This window comes from Dipodomys spectabilis, unplaced genomic scaffold (assembly GCF_019054845.1).
Source record: "Dipodomys spectabilis isolate Male_0828 unplaced genomic scaffold, ASM1905484v1 ptg000023l, whole genome shotgun sequence".
NCBI lineage: Eukaryota > Metazoa > Chordata > Mammalia > Rodentia > Heteromyidae > Dipodomys > Dipodomys spectabilis.
In genome coordinates, this window is record NW_024870700.1 from 751,586 (window position 1) to 767,801 (window position 16,216).

General features: G+C 52.4%; 1 protein-coding gene across 3 annotated transcripts in view; it reads right to left on the reverse strand.

The window, feature by feature from the left end:
• Igsf9b (immunoglobulin superfamily member 9B) overlaps window positions 1-16,216 on the reverse strand; it is a 50,157-nt gene that overhangs the window by 9,898 nt on the left and 24,043 nt on the right. Inside the window, exons 8-18 of one of the 3 annotated variants that reach the window (XM_042674941.1) lie at window positions 14,734-14,876; window positions 14,157-14,297; window positions 13,958-14,074; window positions 13,544-13,694; window positions 12,577-12,688; window positions 9,907-10,082; window positions 8,382-8,608; window positions 7,289-7,373; window positions 4,242-4,403; window positions 3,851-3,896; window positions 1,390-3,042 (exon numbers count right to left, since the gene is read on the reverse strand). In XM_042674941.1, the coding sequence (XP_042530875.1) occupies window positions 1,390-3,042; window positions 3,851-3,896; window positions 4,242-4,403; window positions 7,289-7,373; window positions 8,382-8,608; window positions 9,907-10,082; window positions 12,577-12,688; window positions 13,544-13,694; window positions 13,958-14,074; window positions 14,157-14,297; window positions 14,734-14,876 (3,013 nt within the window). Of the gene's footprint in view, window positions 1-1,389; window positions 3,043-3,850; window positions 3,897-4,241; window positions 4,404-7,288; window positions 7,374-8,380; window positions 8,609-9,906; window positions 10,083-12,564; window positions 12,689-13,543; window positions 13,695-13,957; window positions 14,075-14,156; window positions 14,298-14,733; window positions 14,877-16,216 lie in introns of those variants that run through there. The other 2 variants (XM_042674942.1, XM_042674943.1) reach the window with 2 other exon arrangements.

Consider the following 16,216-nt stretch of genomic DNA (forward strand, 5'->3'; position numbering starts at 1 on the left):
CAAAGCAGTTACCAACACTGGCCAGGGAAACCACCCACGCACACCCAGAGGGGAGGAAGGGGGGCACAGCCAGCAGAGACCCACAGTTGAGGCCAGAGAATGGGTGAGGGAAAGGAGAGGAGAGGAGACGAGAACCAGACGCAGGATGGAACAAAGCAGGTGAGCTGTGTGTGTGCTGCACAAAGCACAGACAGGGCCCGTGACAGCATCTCCTGAAGAGAGAGGCAGGCACCCTCGCTTAGAGCTGCCCTCCTCCACCTCCCATGCTGCCTGCCAGGAGCACCCAGTGTTACTGGGGTGGGAGGTGAATTTGTGGTCCAGGTAACGGAGCAGATGGGGGGGGAGAGGGGGACAGGGAAGGCGCTCGGATCCCTCCTCCCCAACTACCTCCCAGCCCCTACGACCAAGCCAGCCTCCTCTGGAACTCTGCTCCCCACCACAGGCAGCTACATCAAGAAGAGAGACCAAAGTACAGCACCAGAAGGGGGTGACAGAAAGAGAAAGGGAGGAGGGAAAGGAGGACAGAGGAACGCTACAGTTACTTGTGGCAGGCTCTTGTGAGCAAATCAGGTCAACCCCCAAAGTCGATGGAGAAGGACAAAAGGTAGAGAGAACTGACTTGAGAAGGAAGGAAGGGCAAAGAGGAAGAAAGGGAGAAGAAGGGTAGGAGGACAGAGAAGAGGCACAGACAGGTGTCCAGGCCGACTCTGGTACCTGGAATACCAGCGGCTACAGTATAGAATGTGCTCACTCAGGCGGGCTGATCGCGGAAGCTTGTCTGTCTGTCTGTCTCTCTGCAGCTTCCTACGAGGCACATAGGTGGAATGGGGGAAGGAGGGTGGGGCACGTGGCTCCCTAAACCTAAGGCCCGAGCTTGTTGGCCTTACCTCCAGGATACACCTGTCTGGAGAGGCTGTGGACAGGGCCCGAAGTCAAGTGCTTACTAGAACTGCTAAGGGGCAAGGGTTGGGAACAGGAGAGTCCTGACCTGGTAGTCCAGGGAGGTGGGACTCCATGGTCCTGCTTAGCAAGCAGAGGCCATGGAAGAGGAGGCTGGATATGAACCACAGAGACCTAGAGGGCCTCAACTCCAATCACAGAAATCACTGCCCCCTATACCAAGTCCCTCTCCCCTTCCCCACATTCGAGGGTGGGGGGAAGGAAGGCTCTGGAAAGCTCTGGGCAGGGTAAGAAGCCCCTCGGGCCCCTTGAAGTTTCTTGGCAGTAACCCAGCTCTCCCGGTGAGCACACCCTGCCAATGCCTGGACAGGGATGCTGCGCAAGTCCAACCATGCTGGGGATGATGGAGAGTGGTGGTGGGCAGGGCGAGGTAGGGCGGGCAGGGAGTTGACCAGGGTAGATGGGCAGGAGACAGAAGCTCATACTTACCCTGAAGTAGGTAACGTTGTTGGGGGCTCTGGCCGGAGAAGCTCCTCCCCCATCCTGCGAGGGGAAGATGTCTGTCCAAACACATCCAAGCTCTCCCCGGGTGCTGCAGGGGCAGGGCCCGGTGGAGGGGAAGGGTAGCCTGTGGCCAGAGTGGTGAAGCCCATGGCAGGCCGGTAGCTGGGACTCCCGCTGCGGCTGCTCTGGGATGGAGAGCCGGTGGATGGCGTGGACTTGCGAGAGAAGCTGACTGCAGCTGGAGGCTGCAGGGTGATTTCTGACATCTCTGCTTGTTGTAGGAGGCCAGGGCGAGGCCGGGCTCGGGCAGCCAGCTCAGGGGAGCCGGTACGAGAGCTGAGGGGGCTTTGGGTCAGAGGTGAGAGCCGGGAGGGCTGTAGCACCACTTGATGTAAACTGGGCTCGGCGCGCCGGGCCTGCCGGGGGCTGGGCCGGGGCCGGGGCTGGGGTTCATACCACCGGGTGTCCAGGCCAAATGTGCTGGGGCCACCGTGCCCCCCCGGCTCAGCCGGCTCGGGGTAAGGCAACACAGGTATGCCCATGCCTTGGCTAGTATGTCTTAGCTGCCCTTGGCTGACCAGAGGTTGTATAGGTCTGTCCTGCCACTTGGTGGCCGGGGGCACTGGTACAGAGCCCCGGCCGGGTGATTTACCTACCCAACCCTTCGGTGCCTCCAGAGACAAAATGCCCGGGTAGGCTGCGGGCACCTGGAGGGAGGAGGGAGGCAGTCCTCGGGGCAGGCAGGCTTTGGGCTGCAGACTCTCGGCGACATCGCATGGGTGCAGCTGGTGGGGGAACATCATGGCTGGGGTCTCCAGCCCCCCAAAGGGGAACTCCGGCTGACCCCAGGGCTCTGGGGAGCGTCCTCCCGTGGGTGTCTGGGTCAATGGCAGCGTACTGTTGGAAGCATTCTCTCCGTTTTCCTCAGGGATCGTGGGGTGGCCGAAAGGTCCCTCCGAGTGCAGGGGTGGAGAGGACATGACCGAGCTCAGGGGACTGCCCACTTCCGGCATGTAGAAGGGGGGCGGCTCCACCTCCCCAGGGCTGCTGCTGCTGAGGTACCCATAATACTGGCCGTGATGGAAGGGCCGGGGGGCGGGGGGCCGCGCTTGGCCTGTGGCCTGCAGCCGACTTCCCAGGCCACTGGGACCCTCAAGCCCCCGGGGTTGAAATCGAGGGCTGTATGCTGGTGGTGGCAGGTAAGAGTCCTGGCTGGAAGACAGAGGGGTCAGCTGGGACTTGAGGGCGGCCACAGATGTGGGCACCAGTGGGTCATCATTTTCTTCATCAGACTGTCGGAACTCGGGGTACATGTCTGTCTCCTCAGCGAAGGGGAAGCCCTCGATGCGCCGGCTCTTCATGGAGGGCTCGATGTCAGAGGGGTCCATCACGAAGCGGCCATCGGGACCTCTGCTGATCAGTTCGATGGGGGTGGTGGCCTCAGCCTCGGCCTCAGCCTTGGCCACACTGTACTTCTTGCTGCTGATGGCCCTCTTGGTCTTCTTATACAAGGACAGCTCCTTCTCCCGGGTGGGGCTCAGCATCCTCTTGGCAGCAGGCTGGCCCTGGTCATCAGAGGACTCAGATGGGGGACGGAGCGTGCGGATGCTCTCCGGACTCACCTTGCCAGAGGACAAGCTACAGGGAGAAGTAAGAAAAGGAAGCAATGAGTGGGGCCTACAGCTTCTTTTCACTGTCTTAGCAAAACCCACCAATACCTTCCAAGGCAATACTAAAGAATAAGCGTTTAAGCTGGGAGCCAATGGCTCAGGCCTATAATCCTAGCTACTCAGGAGCCTATGAGCTGAGGATCACAGTTCAAAGCCAGCCCAGGCAGAAAAGTCCCCATGAGACCCTTATCTCCAATTAACCACTCAAAACCCAGAAGTGGAACTGTGGCTCAAAGTGGTAGAATGCTAGCCTTGAGCAAAAGAGCTTAGGGACAGAACCCAAGCCCTGGGTTTAAGCCCTACAACTCCGGGGGAGGGGGGGAAGGAGCTTAGATGGGCTGCATATTTTTATTGTTTTCATTTCAGTCAGAAGCCCCCTAGCAGACTCCTCGGTGTAGATGTGCATTGTCCCTTTGGGAGATGAACACACACATCGCTACTTTTTCCTCGGGCCTTCCCCTAAATGTGGCTTTCTATCTAAGCACACCTTCAGTGTCATTCCCCAGTTGTTCAAGAAAAGCAAACTCATGTTGAACATTGATTTAAGCAAGACATATTAAGGAAACAAATCCGTCAGGACAAAAAGAAATGAGAGCAACCCATTGCAAAACTAAGAGAAAGGAACAGCCTGTTGGTATGGACTTTATCTTTACAAGTGCTCTTTCCATCCACGTGGACAGCTTAACAAACACACACAAAAACAGGCCAAGGGAGGCAAACTGCCCACTGTGTGCAGCTTCCCCTCCCCCTCACCACCTACAGCCAGAGACACTTACGGAGACTCGAGACTCTTCCTGCAGTGAGTGATGGAGAGCGGAGGATCTAGAAGGAGAAAGGAAGGGAGAGAACCCATTAAGGTCTGAGCTCACAAAACGCCAACATCCCATAACCCAGAACCAACAGGGAGTCCTCACACGAAACCAGCCTCTAGGTCTGTGACTACCACTAGAAGTCTGTGGCTCCCCCACCCCTGTACCCTAAGACTATCCAACCCTCCCCACCAATCCTGCTCACCCCTTTCTCTCCTTCAAACCCAATCTCACTGGCATCTCTACCCATCAGTCTTCCGTTTTCCCACAGCAGGGAAGGGGAGGAATGTGGCAAACAATGCCTCCCCCTGCGAGAGAGCATCTAGACAGAGCCAGCTAGGACAGCGAAGGCACTCACCTTTCTTTCGCCTGAGCTTGCGCTTGCGCTGCCTGTTGACAAAGCAAGCAGCCAGAGTGCTGAACAGGATGGCAGCCGCCAGGAAGCAGATGGTAGCCACAATCCCAGCCAACACAGGCCGCGCCAACCCATCATCAGTCAGGTCCGGCTGTGGGAAGATGTCTGCAAGGAGGGCAGGAGCACTCATGGGTCCCAGACCCGCTCCAGCATCATCTACCCATTCTGACACTCCATCCCCAAGGATTTTTCCCTACTGCTTGGCTCCAACATGGAGTCTTTAAAGAGGTACAGAAAGGAACTAAGCTCCTTTGAGTCATTAGCAGATGGTTTAATTAAATGAATATTAAGAAGCTGAAACATGTTTTATCTGAAGAGAGCGGCTTTAAGGAGTGGGGAATGAATAAGTGCAAATGAAACTAGGAAGTTTGAGGGGATGGATGGGCTGGGAGAGATGGGGAGGGAGAATGATGGGAGAGATGGCATTAATCAAGATACATTGTACTCATAAATCGGCATGTTGAATTGAAGCCCCTTTGTACAACTATTTAAAGATAATTTTAAAATAAATTTATTTTAAAAAGAAAGGAAGGAAGGAAGGAAGGAAGGGAAGGAGGGAGGGAGGGAGAGAGAGAGGGAGGGAAGGAGGGATTACATGTGGTGGTGCACATCTCCCAGTCCAGCTACTCAGGAGAAAAAGGTCCAAATCCTTTCTCACAACAACAACCTGAGCACAGTGGTACTTGTCTATAATCTCAGCTGCTTGGGAGACAGAGGTAGGAGGATCCAGGAATGAGATCAACTCAGACAAAAATATGAAATCCCATCTGAAAAAAAAATCCAAAATACCAGGGGGCATAGCTCAAAGGATAGAGGACTTGCCTAACAAATGTGAGGCCCAGAGTGTGATCCTAATACCACCAAAAGAAAAAAAAATGTAAAGAAGTGCTGGGAATGTAGCTGAGTGGCAGAGTGCTTGCCTAGCATGCATGAAACCCTGGGTTCAGTTCCTCAATACCACATAAACAGAAAAAGCTGGAATTGATGCTGAGTGCTAGCCTTAGCAAAAGAAGCTCAGGGACAGTGCCCGAGCCCTGAGTTCAAGCCCCAGACTGGAAAAAAAATAAAGAAGTTTATAAGTTCATTTGGTGGTCTGAAAAAGGAGAAAAAGAGACTACCAAAGTCAGGTAACCTCTTCATAAGCCATAAAGAAGAAATGATATGCACATTTCTCCCCGTGGAGTTCACCCATCAGTAAACCACCTACATCTGCCTAGTACCATACATGTTGGTAATCAAAACTGCCTGCATTTCTTCTGTGAACAAGAGGTGGCCTATTCCCATGGTACAGGCAGCACTGACCACTGGATCTGAGTGACTTGCTCATGCCCTTGCCAGATTCAGGCATTCTGACCTCCTGGATTCCTTGCCTTCTTTCATGCTGTCTTGGCAAAAGACCCACCATCTCTTAAGTCATTTCAAGGACACAGCATGCAACGTCCTACAGCAAGGATTAAATGTATCCTGCTCACCCAAGCCATGGAGGACTGCTAGGTGAGAGGGGCTCAGTTCTCCTCCTTTACATAGATTCATGGGGCTAACTTGAACCCTAGCCCTAGACTTCAAGGTCTTGGCAGGGACGAAGACCTCAGCCCAGGCTCCTGGACCCACCGACAGTCAGATCAGTAAGTGCTCTTCTTCAGGTTCATCAAAGGCAAAAATCGATATATTGAGTACATTTGGACAGAGTTCAGTGCCATGTCAATAATAATAACAGAGAAAAGTAATCCAAATTACGCTGATGGATTCAGTGGAAACGAATGCCACAGCCTTGGGAAATGGGCGGGGGGAAGGGGGAGGGGACGGGGTAAGAGGGGCCTTAAATCCAGATGACACTGAGGTAGAAGGCCGTGTGGAATCCTCAGACTACCTACTTCCTTTCGGGAGCCAGGCATAAAGCTACGTACAGAAGCAGGCATGGAAGAAGTGAGCCCTCAAAACAGGCAAGCTTTCTACTTGGGCTTTGGCTGTGGCCTGCCTTTCTTGTTCCTCCATCTCTCCAAGTCTGAGCCCTTGTTAGAAGCTAAGACAGAAGGAAGCTGGGTTCTGCTGCCTAGAGAAGATAACTGTTTTACAGAAAAAAAAAAAAAAGTCCCAGAGTGGCTTAATATATGACAGAAATCACACGCTCTTCTCCCCTCCCCCAATCTCTACTCTCCCCCAACCTGCCCAAACAATGCTCTGGTAATTCCTGGAAGCTCCCATACATGGCAGGGGTTTTGTTGTTATTGTTTTATTTTGTTAGCCAAGATCCTTGCCCCCCCTGGGTCCCAGGTGTCTCTCTATGCAGTGGCTTGATTACTAGGCAAGAGCCTCTTCCATACCAAGAACACCGTTTCTGGCAGGGAGCGAAACTTGCTCTGTGTTTGACGAACAGGAGCTAGAGAGAGATGTAAAGATATGGGACCCATGCCAAGACAAAGAAAGATAAATTGAGAAAAATGCTAGGGAGTTGGCTTTATTTAGCCTGACAGAAAAAAAAAAAAAGAAAAAAGGAAAAAATCTACAGAGAGGAAGGAAGGGAGGAAAACAATACCAAACAACAATTTTCCAAATAAAACCCACATAATTATAAAGAAGCCCATAATAGGCACCCCATAAACACATGTTGACCTGCTGTCTCTTCCCTCCAATTCCCAGGCCTTCCCCCACGACAGCACAAAGCACCAGAAGAAAGGGGGAAACATATACCAACTAACACTTAAAGCAAGTTTCTTTCTGACAACCATGATGAGAAGAGTCATGGAATCTCCTACAACTATCTTGCAGAATTGTCAGAAGGTCTTTTAAAAGGGATAAAATACCTTGCATCATAGATGCACGGACCGGACAGGTTTCCAATATGCTAGGACCTGTGCAGTGTCAACTAGACATCTCCTTAGTTTCCAACCCAGCCTGGCCCCCTGGTTTAGCTATTCCACAGAAGGACTCACATGGCTTTGCGGCTGACATCTCTGTCAGTGTAAAACAACCCCTAGACCCTGGAGTACCTGTGCTGGAGACTCCGGCAATGTTGCTGGGCTCGCTGATCAGATCCTGCATGACAGCCAGAACCCGGAACTCATACCAGGTGTCCTAAAGCCCCAAGGACAATATCCAGTCAGTGATGGACTTGGGACACCACCCCTTTCCCACCTCCCCCTCCTGCTTCCACACTACTGATCCTGCTCAGCACTCCCATGGGACCACGGTACGTATGGACTGATAAAAAGTGATTGTTCACCCTGGCCAATGGCTCTGGTGTAAATACTCCCACCAGGGCTGATTTCCAGGATATGCTAGATCAGAACTAGGAAACAGGCTGCTGCTGCCTTTCTCAAGATCCAGAGACATTCAGGTTTTGAGGAGTCCTCTGGAGAAAAGCTAGATGCTTTTGTCCGGGGACTCTAAATGGTGAAAGGAAGGGTCCTTCCCTTGGCAAGCTTAGAAGACACATCCTTCTAGACCCTCTCAGCCCACTCCACTGACCTAGTGAAGAGGTGAATCCAGGGTTCTAATGATCCATGCCAGCCTCTCACCTTGACCTTCCCTGCCCTAGCTGGTGTCTGCTTGTTAGGGAGAACCATCAGTGCAGTCCCCCATGGCCACCAAGTTGGCCCCCCTGGATCTTGAGGACCAAGTTCAAATCCTACCAGCAGATCTAGGAGAAGCCAGGAGTGTAGGTGAGAAGATGTAACATAAAATATGACCTCCTTCAATTGACTTGGGTCACTCCAAGTTTCCAGTGTCACTTCTAGAATCAGGGGGAAAGAGAAAAGAAAAGAAAAAAGAAAAGAAAAAAGAAAAAAAGGAAAGGAAAGAAAAGGAAAGGAAAGAAAAGAAAAGCAGGGCACCAGTGGCTCACACCTGTAATCCTAGCTACTCAGAGGCTGAGATCTGAGGATCACAGTTCAATGCCAGCCCAAGTAGGAAAGTCTATGAGACTCTTCTTTCCAATAAACTACTCAGAGTTGGAAGTGATGCTGTGGCTCAAGTGGTAGAGCGCTAGCCTTGACCCAGGACAACATCCAGGCCCTGAGTTCAATCCCTAGGACTGGCAAAAATAAATAAAAAATAAAGAGGCCAGGACAAGCAAAGGCTGACCTGTGACAAATCCTTGGCAAAGAAATCCCCATCAGTTCCTGGAATGGCATCATCCAGCATTTCCCAGCGCTCCCCGACTCGGAACTCCATGACATAACGGTCGATGGGGAAGCTGTGATTGGCAGGCGGGAGCCAGGACAGGAGCACACCCTGCTGGGTCCGATTGGCTGTGAGGCACCTTGGTGGGGTAACCAGCACCAGGGGTTCTGGAGTTGTAATAGGGAATGCTGCAGCAAGGGAGGGAGAAGGAGGTTGGCACTGGGAAGGTGGAGAGTGCTGTGGTGGCCTCCCCCACCCACTCAGGAGCCCACCTGGGCCCACTCAGGAATGAAGGTGGCATTGCAAGGACAAGGGAGTGGGATTTAGAATAGCCCTCCTTGTTTAAGGGAAGACGGAGCCAGAGCTTCACGACTCTACCTTCATGGTAGGTTCAATGAACTCTCACAGGGAAGCAGGTACCTCCTCAAAGGACAACTACAGGGAAGGGAGAACTAAGTGTGCTTCTAGTCATGTGCTACATGACACATGGTCAATGAGGAACTGCAGAAGACTGCAGTCCTGTGAGATGAAAATGGAGCTTAGCCTCTAGGGACAGCAGGTCCCTCTGGTGCTCATGGGGAAGCTGGTGCATCACATTGCCTATGTATTAATGTGCAGCTCTGTACAGCCCAGAATTCTTAATGCAGAAATTACAGGATGATGTTGCCGACTTGCATTCTATTGTTAAAGTATACACCTACTTTTAAAAAAGGAAGAAAGAAAGAAAAACTTTCTGGCAAAACTACTCTGCTCTGCCAGAACTCATTCCATCCATCCCATGTTTACCGTGTCTCTTGGCTGCATCTTTGTTCTTCTTGTGTCCTACCATCTTGGTCTGTGTAAATACACACTGTGATGTTCACACAACAACAACACTGCTTGACCACACCCTCCTCAGGGATGCTCAGTACATGTCCCTGTTATTAAGCGACACATGGTTCTAGCTTTTGTTTGCCTCCCAGGAAGGAGGAAAAACTTCACCCAGCCGGCACGCTGTTCATGTGTTCGATTCTCTTTCTGGCCCCAGAGCACAACATGAGACCCAGCGGAGGCATTTCAGAGCTCAGATGAGCATCTTACACACTTGTTGATTCCCTGTGGCCCTGTAGAAAAGGACTGGAGAAACCAGCTAGAGTTGTGCCCTCCCCTTCCCCCCAATCTAGGAAGAGCCAGCTCTGCCTCACAGAGCACCCACAATGGTAACCAGAAGCAAACCCACCAAATAGGTAGCTTAATAAGAAAGGGTGTGATACAAAATCTCTCCCTTCCATCTGAGGATGCCATAGGAATTTGGAATAGGTGAATGCTACAGGGTGACATGGAAAATCCCTAGTGGGAAACCAAATGGAACCATTACAGAGAGCACTTAGTAAGTAAGGTGTTTGGTACTTACTAAGCCCTTCGATGTTGACACTAAGACCATTGCTATCATTGTCTTTGTCTACCCCAGCTCTGCTAGGAAGAGCCCCCAAGACTCTGGCCTCACCTAAAGTGTTCACAGTGACCACTTCACTGAAGGCGCTGGTTCCCAGCTTGTTCTGGGCCAGGACACTGAACTGATATGCAGTCTCAGGCTCCAGGGTATCCACCAGCAACCAGTTAGGGCCCGGTGGCACTGACAAGGACAGCCAGTCGTGGGGCCCAAACTGTGCCCGCTTCATCCTGGCCAAGAGAGAGAGAGAGGATGGGGGACAAGGGGTGGGGTGGGTCACACTGGAGAGAAGAGCATGCATACAAGGTCCTCAAGGAGAAGGCAGTGAGGGGACAAGCATTCCCAGGCTCAAGGGAAGGGAGAGAGGATAGCCAAGGTAGGGGTGAGGGAGTGACCTGCCCGGCTCTAGCTGTGCCAACCCTCCTGCGGCCCGGCTACCTGCCCCTGCTGGTGCAACCCTACAGAAAGAGCCTGACAAGTACAAATCATGCTGAAGACACTGGTCAGAGGACCAGGTGCTTTGTGGGAAAATCCCATCCTGAGTGTCACCCTGCAAGAGGGCTCTGCCTGGGGACAGTGGGGACACTGGATGTCAGGATGAGCAATATCAGGACTAGCAAAGGAACCTCAGTGACCTTGGCTGGCCTCCCTAACGGGACCGCTAAATGTAGGACCCAGAGGAACCCTGGGAGCTCACTCAGTCGAGTTACATCGGGTCATCTAAAAGTGTCCAAGATATACTACAAAACTGACCAGAGATATCCCCATCATGGGACCAGGATTCCTAAGGCTTGAGGGTTCAACACTACAGTCAAGGGGGTGGTCACAATGCAAGTGGAGCGTCGTGAGATGAGGCCTGAGGGTTTCCCACTGTTTTAAAGGAACCCCCAAATCCCAATAGGCAATGACACCACCCTGGTCGGAGTAGTACCACTATCTTACCACAAGGAGGAGACACTGTCCTGTGTGATTGGCATACTCCTTGCAGCCCTGAACTGTAACTAAGCTGGTGCCCACTGGGTTTCCCTGCTAGGTTGAAAGGCTCCCTATCATGTTTGCCCAGGAGTGTGAGCTGAGGCAGCAGAAAGCAAGCATCGCCAAGAAAAAAAAAAGAAAACGAAAAAGAAAAACACTGGCAACCAAATATCTGAGTCAGTACAGAGTTGAAGGCAGTCTGAAAGAAAGGAAAAATAGAGGACCAACACAACCTGGGCACACCACACCCTGCCCTTCCCCGTCCAGGGCACCAAAGCTGGTGGGCAAAGGGTGTCAAAGCAATGCAGATGAGCAACGGTGTGGAGCAGCGCCACAAGCAACAAGGGGAACCCACACAGGCACCCCCAAAGATGGCTGAAGCCACACCAAACACCTCTTCCCTCACAGTGCTGGGAATTCTGATCCTGCGTATCCGTGTTACCCTCCCCCCCCTCACCCCTACACACCCACTGTGGAGGAACAGAGCTAAGGCTTGGGGGCATCTTCTGGCTACAGCTGCCATCATCTGGGTCACAATTCACCAATCTAGAACCCAAAACGCCCACAGATTACCCTGCCTGGGAACGGTTCCCCAAAACCACTGCAGAAATCAGGGCCCAGATCCTCACAGACCCTCCTGCAGCCTCCCATGCAGTTTAAAGATGTATCAAAGGATTCCCCGGCATTGTGTTCTGCAGACTCAAGTCCAAACAAGGCTGGAAACATATCCGTGTGAGTCTGGATCTGACAGGAGGAAGGCTCTTCCCTACCTAGAACATCACCAGGACCCAGTAGCCTGCAGTTGTTGGCTCGGGACAGGAGTGTAAGGAGAGGAAGACCCAGAGCGATGGGAAGGATTCCTCTGGGCTTTTCTTACCATCTTTCTTATGCTCCTATCTGCAGCATGGTCCATACAATTTTGAGATCTGTATCTACCCAAAAGGTTGAGACAAAGATCTCACATCACTGATCTGCCTAAATTACTAATAAGGACATGAAAACAGCAGGGACCCAGGGTCTTAGGGAGGAAATGTGATGTTGAAGACAAGTCCAGGAACATGAACGCCAGGTCTCCAGAACCACTGGGCAAAGGACAGCCTCAACCTGGGCTCTTCCCCAAATGCCCTTAACGATTCAACACAGAGTCTCAGCCAGACACTGGTAGTTCATTCCTATAACCCTAGTTATCAGAGGCTGGGATCCAGAGGATCATGGTTTTAAGGCAGCCACCATAGAAAAGCCTATGCAACTCCATCTCCAAAACAACTAGCAAAAAGCAAGGTTGGAGGTGTGACTCAAGGGCTAGAGTACCACCAAATCAAGCAAGCCAAACAAGCATAAATCCCTGAGTTCAAACCCCAGTACTACCACCACTTCCCCCCCGCAAAAAAAGGTATTCTCCTATAGATGCCAGAGGACGCTGGATAAAGAATGAGACAGAACACAAAAGTCGGGGTGTGGCGTAGGCATTGAAATAAAGCCAGGGAGAAAGCTGCAGAGGGTCAGGGTTAACTTTTAAGTGAAGACCCCAATTGGTCTCCTCAACTTCTCTTGTGGGAACACGGAGTGTCTTGAGTCACCCATAAAACCTAGTCACTGTCTGATCCTCTTTGCTGTCTGGAGAGGTGGCAGATGACAGAGACCCACAGTGTCCTTGGACCTTCCACCCACCCTGGGTCTGCCTGAGTCGGGCAAGGGAGGGGGAAGCAGAGAGCAAAGCATGCAGGGCTGACTCACAGAGGTCCGTACCAAACTGAGAATGTCTGCTCGAAGCCTCCATCATAGCCTGGCTCCCAGGACACGTTGGCAGTTGTCATGGAGACCTGGACACGGACATTGCCCGGGGCATGGGGGCTGGTGCCTGGAGACCAAGGGAGACCTCTCAGACTGAAAGGAGCTGAGCTCATTAGCTGGGCACCTGCCATCCTGCTGTAGGAAACCCAAGAGGCCAGACGATGATGGAGGCTCTGAGGCTCCATTTCCTCTGACCCTGCCAGGTCTGACCCAGAAGCCGTCCCACCATGCAATCAAGTCTCACTAGCAAGAGGTCCAGTGAATTTGGGAACTGCTCTCATCTTAAACCAAACTCCTGGGCTCTACTGGACTCAGAAGCACCAAGAAATGTTTCCTGTCTCCACCAGAATGCTGGTGTGGCACACACATCAGCCTGGGTCTGAGTCCTGGTTCTACCAGGTATGGGTCTTGCCTCTGGGGAGAAGCCAGGTGCTTTCTGAGGTTGTGAAGGATGAGGTGCAGAGCCTTAAACTGGTAGTAAATGCTCAGTGTTGGTCATTAGGATTCAAAGGGCCAGGCTAAAAGGGAGGGAGAGACTGAGTGTCTGTACACACACACACACACACACACACACACACACGTCCCAGGTAATTAGAACCAGGGACATCAATCAGCTTCCTCCAGTTCTCAAGTTTGAGCACAGTGCCCCCACTTGATTCTCCCTGATTCCGGTCCCTCCCAATTGCCCACACTCAAGAGACTCCCTGCTGGCCACACAGCTACCACTGTGTCAGGTGAGTCCATCTACTCACCCCTTCCCAAGGTCAGGGGCCCTTTGTGGCCATTCCTGTACCCAGCTCCCACAGGATGACAGCTACAGGTGACAGGCTGTATTCAGGGATGGCTGACCCAGGAACAGTCACTGGGGAAGGTGCCCCAGGTTCCCATGCCCGGCCCCTGCCTGACCCAGCCAGCCACGTACCGATGACAGTGAGGTGGGTGCTGGCAGTGATGCTCGTGACCACGTTGGTGGCGACACATTCCCACTCCCCATGGTCCTCCTTACTCAGGGCGCGGAACTGAAGACTCCCGCTGGGCAGGGCATTGTGCTTGCTTCTGCTGGGCTTCCCTACCTTGCCAAACAAGGGGGCAGGAAGGAGGGCAGGAGCAGGGACGGAGATTAGGAGAAGGTAACACGGGAGTCCGAGGAGGAGGAGGAGAAGGGGGAGGATGGTAAGGGGCCATCCCTGGGCCCTCAGACCACTACTGACCCTCCTCAGCACCCACAGCTTCCAGGATGTCACCTTCCCACGGGACCAGTGGCCTGTCAGAGCAAGTCTGGGCAGAACTGGTAGCCATTCCTCCCTGCAGCCCAGGAGTTTCAGAGCCCAGGTACCTTTCTCCAGGTGATGACGGGGAAAGGGTCCCCTGCGGCTGCACAGGGGATGAGCAGCTCCCGGCCAGCTTCCTGCCTATACTCCCAGCCTGGTAGCACCGTGAAATACGGGGGGTCCTGTGAGGGACACAGGCATACGTGTGAGCTGGCAACCAGCAACCTGCTCTCAGGGAGGCCCCAGATAGCCATCGGGCCTCACCTTCAGGACAAGCCTCGCAGGGGCAGACTGGCCCATGGTCCCCAGGGTGTTGTAAGGCACACATGTGTACGTGCCAAGAGCCTCTTCTGTAGCCTCCTCGATGCGTATGGAGCCATCGTCCATCAACGTCCAACCCAAGTTCTGCCAGAGAAGACAACAAGGATGGTGGCGACCATCAGGAAAGACAAGGAGTCCGTCTCCCCCCCCCTCCGCCCTTTCTACCCCCCCCCCCCCGCCCCCTGCAAGACCTGAGCTTGGTTCAGCAGAGCACAGGACAGAAGAGCAAGTGACAACCTGGGACAGGAAGATCCAGGATGCCTGCAAACTGCGGTCAGGTACTGAGTTCTAGCATTTACAGCTGTTGGTTTTTCCCAGAAGGGTTTTTGTTTAATGGTTTGTATTGGTTTGGTTTTTTTTGGAGGAGGAAGGAGAAGCTGGCAAAAACCACAGGCTAGAGGTCACAATCTTAACATTTCAGGTGCTCCTCATTCTAAGCACGCGTGTGCGCTCGCGCACACACACACACACACACACATCACCAACACCACCACTGCCCTGCTGTGCATTCTGCTCATACCTTCTCAACCTGCAGGGGGCGCCCATCCTTGTTCCACTTCACCACCGTGGCTGGGGGCTCTGCATCCACAGGGCAGCGGATATATCCATGGATGCCCACGGGCACATAAATGACAGAGGGCATGTTGAGCACACGGGCTGGGTCTGCAGAGAGACAGCGGGAGCAGAACAGAAAACTGTCAGAGAAGCTACATGAACAAGGGAGACAGAGGCAGGCCAGCGCACACCCAGATGTTCCTGCCAACAAAGCAGAACCTTCGCATCCACCCCCCAAGCCCACAGACTCACTGTGTGCTCGGTTCTAGGTGCCAGGACTAGCGCATATAATAAGAATAACTAACCTAACTCTCTTAGACGTAAAGCCTAGGGGCTACGTACTGTTGGTGGGGGTGGGGGAGCAGAATTCAGTTTTCTCTGGTCTGCCCAATCTATTGTTTGTGTGTGTGTGTATGTTCCAGAAGTTGGGCTAGAACTCAGGGGTTCAAGCTCTCACTCAGATTTTTCAGTAAAGGCTGCAAGTCTACTCTTTGAGCTACACCTTCACTTCTGGCTTTTTGCTAATTGGAGATGAGAGTGTGATGCAGCTCCAAATCTTAGTCATCAGATCTCAGCCTCCTGAGGAGCTGTGATTACAGGCATGTGCCACGAGCACCTACCTTCTATTGTGTCTTTAAGAACTGTAAGAAATACAGCAAGTTTTCAAATGCTTGGAGACATTCAGAGGTGTTCTCAACTGCCCAAGTGTGCAGTGCTTGGAAACGCACCTTAAACCAGACTGCCTGTCAAGCAAGGTGCTTTGATTGCCCAGTTCATTTCTCCAGCCCTCAAATTCTGAACCATAAACCCATGCCCTTTCCCAACCCCTCTCCTTCCTGAAGTCTCTCTTGGGAGCAAGCAGTTCAGTCTCTAGACATCCTAAGCCAAAAGAGCAATGTCAGGTCTATGCACAAGGCCATCACAGGCATAGCACGTGGGTATTATATTTTTTCTTCCTCCTCTCTGTTCCTTCTGCTGGTTGTCCGGCTTCAGTGTTGCATCCCATGGACCCTGCAGTTGAAATGCAGACCCCACCTTGGCCACAAAACAGAGGCAAGCCCTGCGCTCCAGGCTGAGTCACCTCCTCTCAGTTCTCCCCAGATACCCCTGAGGGCTATGGAGAAGAAGATCCAGAATGAGGGAGGCCTTGAGGATGAATGAGCTGGTGGTACCTTTTAAGCATTCTGAGCTCTTCAGAGAACAGTGCATTACATAAATACCAGGCGGAGTTATATATTTAGACATAGCTTCCCACTTTTGTATGGTAGAGTTTTTTTTTTTTAATTCCTCCAGGGTTTTCAAAGGGTTTATGAATGAATGGGAAATACTCTGAACACTGCTCCTTAGCAGAAATAAAGATCCTTGTCTCACCCACCTGTAAATCTCAACCCCCTGGATTCCCTTTGAAGCAGAAGAAGGTAAAAAAGAAGACGTTGGAGTGGGAAGAG